This window comes from Ammospiza caudacuta, chromosome 2, assembly GCF_027887145.1.
Source record: "Ammospiza caudacuta isolate bAmmCau1 chromosome 2, bAmmCau1.pri, whole genome shotgun sequence".
NCBI classification, from domain to species: domain Eukaryota; kingdom Metazoa; phylum Chordata; class Aves; order Passeriformes; family Passerellidae; genus Ammospiza; species Ammospiza caudacuta.
Genome location: NC_080594.1, coordinates 95,174,125 through 95,186,345, shown reverse-complemented (window position 1 = coordinate 95,186,345; position 12,221 = coordinate 95,174,125). Strand labels below are relative to the sequence as shown.

The window sequence follows — 12,221 nt, the reverse complement described above, 5'->3', positions numbered from 1 at the left end:
GATTTTCAGTAATTCTGTATTTTTATGCGCACTTAATTAGCTTTACAAAAATGGAAATGATCCCTAAAGAATGTAGCAAGTGGCAGGTTCTCTATTTAAAGAATATTTCCAAGAAAATATTTTCCCCAAAGGCCATGAGAGTAAGGAGTGTGTGCTCTCACAGTCTATTTAGCATGTCTGCCTTTTGTTGCCTTATCCTTTTAAAGAAACAGCATTTTGAAGTAATGATGGACAACCTTGAAGTGAAATCAGATTGAACCCCAAACAAACTGTGATGAGCTCTCTTTTCCAGAGGGATGCTAAAAGTCACAGAAACAGTGCAGAGCAATGAGTCTTTACAATTGCATCTCCTCTGAAGGAAAACATACTGAAGAGGGATTTCTGGCTAAATCTATGGGTGGTAATACTGGGTTCAAGCATATCCTGTTGAGCTGCTGCATGTGACCTGTTTGGCAATACCAAGTGTTGCATTTTCTTGCACTTTTTTTGTGCTGCTATTTTTTATTTTGGTTGTTTCAAATGATTGAAAATCAGCTCTGTTTTTAGTGCATACTTGGCTTTTAGAAGTATGTCTTGAAACCAAATCAAGAGCAAGATGAGATGGCTTTGGTGGAGGGGAGTGCAGCAGGAAGAGCAGTTTGGTGTCTGTCAGTGGGCACACTGTGCTGCTCCTCCAGTTGCAAACAGACAGGCTCTCACATTTGAGTTAAAACTGACTTTAAAACCAGGGGCAGGAAGAGATTATCTTTTCAGTGAAGTGGTATTTGACCAGTGTTGTGGGGCTGATCTGTGCAGGTGGAAAAAGCTGCTGCTCCTACCAGAGGGAATGATGGAGCAATCAAATCTAGACTTGGGTCTTCACCTGGCACAGTGGGATTCATCACAGGGCTACATGGGGAAACAGTGATCCTTACGTAATGATACATAAATAGTTTCTCTTCCTTGGGAATGTCCTGCCTCCAAGAGTGTAATGTGTCATGTATTTACTTACATATGCAAAATTCAGCTATTTTAGTTCATGCCATGCTGTGCAGCAATGAAAATTATGTCTGCCTGTGACTTGAGCCAGGATGGCATTTTATAGACTGATGATGGTATTTTCCCCATCTCACACCAAAAAATTGGCATTAATCCTGTAGGAGTTTATATTCAGGTTAACGGGTCCACCTGCAGGTATTGGTTTGCAGAATCAAGGCTGTGTAGTTTTTTAAGCACTGCTGCAGGAGGTCTCCTTGTATCATAAGGAGACAGCAAAAATAAACTCTAAAATCCTTTTTCCTTTGGGAAAGTGGGGTATTCCTCTTCTGGAAATTACTTGGCCATCTGAGATTGGAGGTTTGAAACATCTGTGTTCAGTGTTATGTTGAAAACATTGAAATGGTGACATAATTGAAGGTCTGGGTGAAATATGACTTGAGAGTTAAATGTATCCACTTATGGATTTGACAGCATGGTATGCAGAGGTCTTCTGATCAGGCAGCAGTTTGCCGGATGCAGGAAAATAGCTCTGATCAGTGGGTGACCTTGAAAGTGGTCATGGGTCTTCCTCTGCCCAACGGGACCACAGAGAACAGAGAAGTTCTGTTTCACAGCATAAGTTCTTCCACAGTTACTGTGGAAGAAGTAACTGAAAGTGGCTTTTTTGCTATTCTCAAATAATTACAGTTTTCAGAGTTTTACATATGTGAGAATTGCTCATAGAAGTGTCTGTCTGCTCACGATCTAGCATTTGAAAGACATCAGTGACAGCAAGTCCTTGAGGACCAGAGCTCTACTTCAGCTTGTACTTCACTGCAGGTGACACTTATCTTTATAGCAGTTTTAGGTTTTTACTTACTTTTCCTCTGCACATTCAGAGCTCTGAGTGTCAAAACCTATCTTAATGGCATTCAATTCACATGACATTCATTCTTTCAATGTACATTAGAACCCAAAACTTCAATGTCAGTACAATGTCAGAGTAAAAGAAATGTTCATAACCAATTAGAGAAAAAGCTATGCTGTCTCTTTTATACTATTCCATGAGGCTAATATATGGAATAATTATTTTTTAAGAATTGCAAAAGAGTAAAACTTCTTGTTTCCTTGTAAAAAAATGAGATCTTAGTTTATGAATGAAGCAACTCTGTCATGCAGTATCAGCGAAACTTAGGCTTCTGCTTGACCTCTGGAAACTTGCGGTAGGAAATGTCTCTGCTGAAACACTGGGACAGAAAACCAGGGGTTGGGAAAGTGGAATGGTTGTCACTAAGCTGAAGTGGAAGGGCTGACATAAAAGCTTAAGTGTTGCTTTTCAGGTGGAGGTAGAGAGTGTGTGTGTGCTTTCAAAGGATGTACTTTCAAGCCACTTCTACCTATCTTATTTAATGCTGTTTTTTTGGGGGTATTTGAATCTAGATGACAGGCTAGAGAAATCATGAGTTTCTTGGTTTTGTTTGATTGAGAAGATTTTAATAAAAATTGAATATAATACGTAAAAATCCTACTGTTTAATATCGTTCCTGAGGAATATTAATTCTACAGTGTTTTGCTCAGTGGCAGTTCTCTACTGCTTCTAAATGTCATTAAATGTAAATTCCTCTTTTATATTTGTGCTATTCAAAGAAAACTTTGCCCTTGGCAAACACGTGGAAAACTCAGAGATTTTCACATATTTTTCAGAAGTTAGACAGTTTTCTGAGCTTTTGTGTTCTAGGGATTTATTTTTTTTAATGTGTGCTGTGAAATTTTGCATTAAATGACTTTGCAATGCAATTTTATTTCTCTTCACAGATGAAATCATGCATCAGGATATCATTCCCCTCTATGCTGCAGATATTCAGGACCAATTAAAGAAACAATTTGCTTATCTGTCAGGTAAGACTGTGTTGTTCCCTCTTAGACACGTTGCTTAGATGCATGGTACAGCCTGCTGTCCTTTCACAGCCTCTGAAAACTTTTATATGAGAAATCAGTGAGTAACTCAAAATTCAGGCTATTAAGACTTGTTATTTAAGTATTTATTAAAAGATTTTTTTTTAAGTATAATAAAAAATTTAAAATTACAGGTAACATTCCAGTTAACTGGAGATTGCAGCATGGATGCTCTGGTGGTTGCTATGGTCTTGCAGTCCTCTGCTCACAGCCCCAGCTGCCACGGGCTCTGCTGTCTTGTTTGATACTGAGGCCCAAGCTGGCACCTTGATTGTGACCAAAGTGGTGGAGAAGCATCATGGTACCACAGTCCCCCACAGCATCAGTGCTGGGCTCAGACAAGTGCAGCATCGAGTTCTGGGCAGGATTTTTGACTTGGTGTCACTGACTGCCTTCTACAGTGGGTGATGGGGCTGTGTGTGTGCCATGCAGTGTTTGGGTGATGGGGTTGTGTGTGTGTTTGTGCCATGCAGTGTTTGGGTGATGGGGCTGTGTGTGTTTGTGCCATGCGGTGTTTGGGTGATGGGGCTGTGTTTGTGCCATGCAGTGTTTGGCTGATGGGGCTGTGTGTGTTTGTGCCATGCGGTGTTTGGGTGATGGGGCTGTGTTTGTGCCATGCGGTGTTTGGGTGATGGGGCTGTGTTTGTGCTATGCAGTGTTTGGGTGATGGGGCTGTGTTTGTGCCATGCAGTGTTTGGGTGATGGGGCTGTGTTTGTGCTATGCAGTATTGGCTGCTGAGCTTGGTCCATCTCCACGCTGAGTCCATGGCTGAATGATAATGGCAAAGGGAGATGGTGCCTCTGCTCACTGATCATCTGAGTCGAGGAAGGTGCCTGATAAGCTTCTGAGTTTGTTCTCCTGTCTTCTGCCTGTAAAAGCTCTTGCAGATGTGGAGCTGTGAACTTGCTGGAGTTATGGCCCTGTCTTCCCTCCCTCCAATACACAAAAATGGAGAGCATCAGTGGCTTTGCAGAGCTGCTCTGCATCCTTCAGCAGAAAGGAAATTTACTTCTCTGAGCTACAGATGGACTCTATGACTGTTCCCTCTCCCTCTGAATCCCATCCAGCATGAAATCCAGAGACATAGGGGAATGAAACAATGAAATACTTTACTTGGCAAGAACTCACTGAACCTTGTTATACTCATAATTAACTATTAATTATGATTTATTTCTGCTACACAAGCTAAACTGTGGGTCTGCAGTAGTGACTGTGTTTTCTGTGGGGTGGTGGTAGCACTTGGAAAATAAGATATTTTTTCTGAAGTTGGCTGTTCATGCTTCATTTGAGATTATAGTGTTTAAGCTACAATTCTTCTCTGGAAATTTATTTTTTTGACTTTCCAAGCTCATTCTTATCCATGGGCAGAAAATGTCTCATAAGGGTGTTATGCAAGAATCAGCCTATATATGAAACTGTAAGTAGGGTTTGTATTTTGCCCCTCTGAAGTGAGGGGGAAAACTGGTGGCTATGGTAGAGGAGTTGTTGAGTTCACAAATCCACAAGTGTCTTCAGCACTCAATAAATCCACCTGGCAGTGGAGCTTAGTAAGAGCAGCCATTCCTCATTCTATTTTCTTCTATCTATCCACACTCATGTCAATTAGAATTTTGTTTTATTTGTCTCAAGGAATAGGTCAGCTGCATTACTGTGACTAGATTGTTGTACGTTATTATTCTTGGGAAACTTGAGCGTTAGGCATTTTCATTTCACTTTGGAATTAAGGTTTTTTTTTTCTCTATCCTAATGTTCTCCTGCAGGATGCTTGTTGATGGTTAATTCTCTGTGCTGTACCAAATAGTGGTTTTACAGGTTCTGTGAATGAAGGAACAGAGCCAATGTTTTGGTACTTGATTTATGTACAATTTGATTGTTGTTACAGTTGATCTTAAGAGGGGCTTTGCTCTAAGGCCACTTAAGACATTCCCAGTGTGGGAATGAGACTTTTTGCTTATTACTGTTGCCTTGAAAATAGAATCTAAGTACATGGCATAAAACTCATTAAAGTGAAAGTCCATAGATTACTAATGCCTTTGGTAAAATAGTAGGTTTGCAGATATTGCTGAATGTCTTAGATACATTTCTGATTTTAGTTGTTGGCTTTTTAACACCAATTCAGTTCTCAATACTTGAGAATTGCTTTAGTTTCTCTAATAGGATGTATCTAGGTCTCATGGGACACTTGCTTGAACAGGGAATGAAACCCAGTCTGCCTCTGTCCTAGAGGCTGTGTCCCTTCCTGAGCTGCTTTCTGTGTTTCAGTCTCCATCGGGGTCACTTATTTGTGTCCCTCATTGTGCTGGATCGTAATGGAAATGCTGCAGGAACATCCAAATTAGACCTGAAATGAAACAAAATTAAGTGAAAGCTTCCACTAATGCTTCAGTTTGTCAGTAAAGATATCCAAGTGCAATGAAATCAAGGTGCTCACTTCTCCTGCAGACTGGCTCTTGCTCAGCAGTCGTGTTCAGCTTAAATCTAATGGTGGGGCAAGCTGTGGATGAGGCTTGTAATAATCCTTCACACACAAAGTTTAGAAAACCTAAAGTTAATATTTTACCTCAGGCACAGTTGTTTACATTTTGCCTTGGAGTTTTTTCTTTCTGTGGAACAAGATCCTTATCTGGGCTAAAATTGTTAGTGTTGTTGTTGCTAGGCTATACCAAGTGTTGCATCTACACAGTTCAGTGTTTCACCTCTTTTACCTTTGTTTTCTTTAGTTACTATTAGTGTAACTAATTTTTCTTCCACATTTGAAAGGGTCTTCTGCCTTTGTTTTTGCTTGTTTGTTTTTGTTGGTTTTTTTTGGTTTTTTTTTTTTTTTTTTAATCCCATGAAGGACAGTGTAAGATCCATTTAAAAGTATCTGGAAAATGTATTCCTTATGTATTCCTCAGTCTTTCATTTGTGTTTTATATTTTCTTTCATAAATACTTTCTTTTCCCCTGATTACTGTGTGACTTTCATACCCACCCAGCCTTGTACTTGTCTGCCACCGGTGTGCAGATGTGTTAAAATAAATGTAGATGGAGAAGAGCATACAGACACCTGTGTATATTGATATGCATCTTAAATCATTCAAGCTATGTGATGTGCAAATGAGACTCTTGGCCACCATGAGTGCTGAGCCAGTTATTTAACTCCCTTTCCTTTGAATGCCTATTTATACATTGAACAACTTCAGAGTGTTTCCATTAAAGGAAATACAAATATGAGTTCATGCTATTTGCATTTTTATCTATTGATTCCTAGTTGTTTTTCCTGCCATTGAAAAATTTAACACTGGTACTAGCTTCCAAAATGTTTGTACCTTTGATTTATAAATATACACATATGCTCATACCTTTATCATTGTAAATAGTAAGTATCTCACTTTGTCTGAGTTTATTTTCTCCATGTGCTCTCCTCTGTGGGAATGACCTGACCACTCCTCACTGGTCAGACTGTTCCCATTGAAGTAGCTCTGGCTGCTGAGTCTGTGAAATTACCTTTGAGAATTTCTGAGTGGATCCTGTACCACATAAATTGCAACAGCTGGCTAAAAATATCAGCCTTACTTTTGTTAGTGATATAATATAGACAGTATCTATGTTGTGTATGGGCAGTGGAAGAGGTATTGCTTAGCAATCTTTGCCTTGCACAGGTGTAAGCTTAACTACTGTTTTTTTTTTTATTTACTCTGCTAAACCTGCTGTCTGGAGAGATTTTGAAAAATCAAAGCAAAAATGTAGTAAAGAAATAGATAAAGGGAAAAAGTGAATCCTTGGCTAAGAGATTTCCAGTTCAAATATGTTCAGATTCAAATTTATGTATTGCAATCCAATTTTAAAGCCAGTATATTTGCTGCTGATCAGCTTGAGCAGAACGCAGCTTGCGAAGTTATGCAAGTAAAACTTCTCATTTCAAGGAAAGAACATTTTAATAAATTCCCCTTCAATCTGTTTTTCTTTGCAAAGGATATGCAGTGAAGCTTTTATCCATTCCCTCATTGAAGTCTACATGTAATTTCAAATACTGAATTCTCCAGTTAAGTATATTATGCAAGCAGAAAGGAGAAACTCCTTATCAGAAATGCACAAGCATAATAGCTGAACCACTACAGTAGTAAAAAAAAATCTGAAGTAAGCCCTTCCTCAGTCACTGAGGACTTCACTTTTGACAGGACTGCAATTTTTAAGCAGTGTCTTTTGATCTAAAGTTGTAGATCTGAGCCATTCAACAAGGCTGATGTTCTTGTATCTTATGTGTGCACATTGATCAACATAGAGGTCATATTTTTTCTTATAGTCAAATACTATTTCACTTGCAGTATAGAATCAGGCCAAAATCTTTGCCCTCTCATCTAATTATATCCAGCTACTTCCTTTTTGTGGGGATGGTGAGAGTACTTTTGAGAAGACCTTTTTATTTATACAAACAGGAGCAGACTAGTTAGGGAAACATTACAAAATAATCTTACTCATCCTTCCTGGAAGTAAGTCCAAGCAATTTCTTTGCTGCTGCCAAACTTTGCTGTCCATACAAAATCCCAAACAACTAGCATGTCTTCTACAGGGCTGTGGGGAATTACCCTTTTCTCTGTGTTTCTGTGCCTGTGCACTTGTGTGTGTGGTTTTTAGCAGATGTTCAATACATGAGTTTTGTAATTTTCTGTGTCAATGCTTTTTTAAATTGAAAAGAATACTAATTATGTTTAATTTGAGATTGTTTTTAGATACCAAGTTACTAATGTGCCTCTTGATTAGAAATTCTGAAAATGCTGTGCAATTTCCTTGGGTTAGCACTCCTCTATCACCCAACCTGCTTATCAAAAAAGAAAACGAATGCAGAAGACCTAGCAACTGTGATGGGAAAAATTAGCTGTCACAGAATATAAAGAGTAAATGCTAAATCACTGGGACTTAGGAAAACTTTACCAGTCCCATCTCACAATAGCACAGCTAGTTTCCCATGGTTATTTTTTCTATTGTTTTCATCCACAAGACCACGATGCTCTGCGTACACACAATTTTAGCAGTTGGTGATATTGCTGGTATTAATTGTGTTCAAAACCTAGGAAAATGAAGTGTTATTTTCTAAGCACAGTTTAATCACTTTGCTGTGGTCTGTGGAGCTAGTACAATTCAATGTTTTTAAAATGTGTGTTTCTCCAAAACACAGGGCTGTCACTGTTGTAAAAACTGACCTTAGACCAAGGCTTGTAGATCTGTTTGGAAGAGCTCCACCTAGCAGGGCTTTGCTAGAATTTTTGAGGTTTATCCACTGAAAAATTACCATTTTATGAAGGCAATTTGTTTTGACACTTAATCTCTTCAAGAATTTTCATGTGAATAGACTGCCAAAGTCATGTATAAGTCAGATAATAACAAAGTTTTCTATTAGTGAATGCTCACAGAAATAGGATGGAAGTAGATCTGCTTAATTTAAAGCAGTGTGGTATTTTTATTTTATTTAATTGCTGAAATAAGCTTCAGTCCTCTCTACTTCTATGGTTCTTGCATTTGTAGCCCAGAAAGTAATAATGCTCTGAGCTGTAGAAGGTTTCTCCAGCTTCATGTTATAAGACAAACATCAAGGAATTCTTGGGCATTGTTTCAGGTAGTATGTCTGCAGACTGATTGCACCCACTTAAGGACTGATGTGTTCTCTTCTGCTCTTTGCAGTAAACAAAAATCAAAAGCTGGCACTCAAGTGGCATTTGTTTAATATTTCATAGAGAAATGATCCCGAATGTATTTCATAATTTTCACAGAATCACAGAACAGATTGGGTTGGCAGGAACCTTTAAAGGTCATCTAGGCTGTCCCTACCCTGCTGTGGGAAAAGACATCTTTCCCTAGATCCATTCAATCTGACATTTTCATAGTCAGAACAGTGCTCAGAATTTTTTAAACAAAAATAAGGGGATTTGTTATACTTTCAGAAATTTGTGTTTAAAAAAAAACAGGACTAAGATTAGACTAAGAAAATGCTCATAATGCTCTCAGTTACTTGTCTTAAAAACACCTAAAATATTAAATTCCAGTTGTGTAGTGCATGACTGTATAAGACTAGAAATAGGAGAGCAGGCTTGTGTGTGCCTCTGTGGACAGAACTTGAAGAGCACATCAGTTAAGGGTGTTCAACAGTGTAACTGGAATTTCAGGACTCTGAGCTAGAGGGGAATATGAAAGATGGGAATGTGAAAATTTTCCAGAGGTTAGGACTAAGATAGTTAGGTTTAGTCACTGTACCAACTGACCTGAATTTATTGAAATATTGCTGTTAAATTACTAATTTTTTGTATGGTGATTAAAATTGCAGTAAGTCATTTTAAAAACTATTCTGTATGTGTTGAATTACTTGCATGAGTTGTAGCACTCACAAATTCATTTGTGTTTTTTTTCATAATCAGGTGTATATAATTCTGAGGTGCTGGAAGATTATTATGTGAATTTGTTTTAATAAGATGTCTGAATTTTTTGCCTTAAACCTGTGTTTCAAGAAGCATAAGAGAAGTGAAATTGCTCAGTACTTTTCACTGGAATGCTTTCCCTCTCGCTAAAACCAAAATCAACAACAAAAAAACCCCTCAAGCTTCCTAAATTTTTATCTCCTCGCCCTAAGTTCTGTGACTTGATTTATTTCTGGGTGAAGAGAAGAAAATCACATTTGACAAAGCTAATTTTATGAACTGTGTAATGCTGCTTTTGCAGAGGTAAAGAAAAATGAGGAAGAAAAGAATGATTCTGAATGTAGGAAAACAATTTCTTGCTGCATCAGGTTCATTAAGAAATAAAGGACACTTTAAAAAGTGAACTCACTATTTCTAATATTTAATATAAACACAATTAATATGTAGGATTTTTACTTTATTTCCCATGCCATTTTGTAAATTTCTCTGGCAAATGCTCATTTTAAAGCAGCAGCTGCTTTGGCAAGAGTGACCTGTCTTTCCTTGATGTCCATGTATTTAATCACAGAATCACTAGGTTGGAAGAGACCTTCAAGATCATCAAATCCAACCCATAAAGTTGCAATATAGAGAGCAGCTTCTGTAAGTCAGTGATGTTATAGCTGAAATTTACAGAATTTCTTATTATTTAGCATTTCAGGTCACTCTGCCCTAAACTGTTTTGAGCAGCAGGGTTCTGACAAGGAAAAACACTTGGGGAGCATTTGAAGGTAAATGTGTGCTCCAATCGCCCAGCAGGGAAACTGCAAAGAAAAATCAGTGAAGAACTGATTCTAAGAGCTCAGGGGAAAGTCATCTCCACCCAAGATAACCACAGATGGCTGTACTAGAAACTGAAAATTAATTGGCAGTCTCCAGGCAGGATGGCTCTATTTGCCCTTGACAATCAGTGCTGGTCTGGGAACTTCCTGAAAATCCTCATCCAGACTTCTGCTTTTAGGACATGTCCTGCAAGTCTATTGTTGTTGTTCTTTTGTTTCATATGTCCTATTTATAGATGATAAGTAGAACAAAAAAAGTAACCAATAAAGATACCACAAATAGTGTATGATTGTGCCTAAAAATAGTTTCTCTAGAGAGAGCAGAATGCTTCATAAGCAACAGAAATAATCATTATCATGCTTTTAACAACAGAGGAAAATGCTGTAGTCGTGAGAGCTTGAACAAAAACCAGTAGAGTCAAAATTGGTCTTAACTTATATTTGTGTTGTGAAAATTTGTATAACTAAAATTAGCTCCCTTGACTCAGTGTTGCCATGTTTGGATGTGTCATAAAGGTCATATTTGCACACTTGTGATATTTGCATAATAGTTGCATTTTGTTGTTGTTTAAATACATCCAAAGCGTGTTGTTTTTTTCATGTATTTTGATTCCAAGAGCTTCACAGTGACAGCACTATGCCATCTGTAAGCTGGTAAATGGAAATCAGATTCACCACAAATTAACATAAAGATACTATTTCAGCTCTTCTAATTACATGTGTTTTGGAGGGAAATTGTGATTTCTTTTATCAAATGAATCTGAGCTGAAATATTTCTCTTCTTTTTCCTGTGAGGTTAGAGGCAAAGGGACTGGAAGTGGGTAATAATCTTCACAAGTCACTGTTGCTCTCATAATTGGTGCTGTTAATACAGTTTAATGCTGGTTTCTGCACAGTTACCGGATTTCAAGGCTGGAAAAAATATCCTCGTTATCTTATAACAGCATTTTTTGTTGTTTTTCCTCTCCTGTTGAACTATGAATCAAAGATAACTTCCCAGCAGTGTATTCCTGTCAGCCCAGAACAGTTAACTTCATGCACTTGCTAGGGCTTATCAAGCCCCTTGTCCTACCTGTCTTTATGAATATATGCTTGCTAAAGACATGAAACACTAATAATGCCTGTAAAAAAGAAATTATTAAATTTTTCATATAAAAATATATGTGAAGTGCATGAAGAAGCATTGTGTCTGTGAATTGTACCCAGTGGTGCAAATGCCAGGAAAGATACATGTAATGGTATCCAACTCCTCAGCAGCTCTGCTGCAGTGTAGGTGTTCAGCTCTGCTTCACGTTCTGTACAACATCTGCGAATGGGAAATCTCATTTGAAACACCTACATCCATTGTTTTAATGTTCTGCCCCTTCTGTTTCACCAACCTGAAAACAAAGCAGCCACTGAGCAGGATAGGGGGTGTTGCATGAATGAGTTCCAACTGGTGAGAGGGTTGAGTTCAGTTCCAAATGGAGATTCACCTACTTAATTCTGAATTAACTTTTTTGTTTCTAAGTTGGTTGCTTTCTTTCTCTGAATTGCTGCTACTTAGATGCAGTTGATGTTTATCAGAAGATGCACTGCCATCTGGTGTCAGAACTGCTCACATTTGTCCAGAAAAAATTTCATTTCATGAATGGGGTGTAACAAAGTCCTTTCTATAAAACTTCCTAAGCACTGAAGAAGAGACAGACTGTTCAGAATAAACTGTCCACACATGAGCCCTAAAAAAAAAAAAAAAAAAAAAAAAAAAAGAAAAGAAAAAGAAAAAGAGAGAGAGGAAAAAATGCAGTTATTTTATCAGTGGGAAATTTCAGTCTTTCAGTCTGGGTAAAGAGACTTGCATGTAAACACATTTGCTGCTTCTTTTGTAGGTGGAAGAGGGGGAGATGGCTGCCCTGTTATCACCTTTCCAGACTATCCAGCTTTCAGTGAGATTCCTGAAAAAGAGTTTCAGAATGTTCTGACCTACCTGACAAGCATTCCAAGGTGAGCACCTGTCTAGAAGAAAATAAGCTTTTATCTGCTAAGGGACTTTCCACATTTGATCCCTGACATCTGGTGTAAAAGTCAGGCTTGGTTTTTAATTAAAGAAAAG

At 38.1% G+C, this 12,221-nt stretch overlaps 1 protein-coding gene across 6 annotated transcripts in view; it reads left to right on the top strand.

The window, feature by feature from the left end:
* MCF2L (MCF.2 cell line derived transforming sequence like) overlaps positions 1 to 12,221 on the top strand; it is a 145,301-nt gene that overhangs the window by 76,266 nt on the left and 56,814 nt on the right. For all 6 annotated transcript variants that reach the window (XM_058800625.1, XM_058800624.1, XM_058800628.1 and 3 more), the window contains exons 2-3: positions 2,773 to 2,856; positions 11,998 to 12,112. In XM_058800625.1, coding sequence (XP_058656608.1) covers positions 2,773 to 2,856; positions 11,998 to 12,112 — 199 coding nt within the window. The remainder of the gene's footprint in view (positions 1 to 2,772; positions 2,857 to 11,997; positions 12,113 to 12,221) is intronic.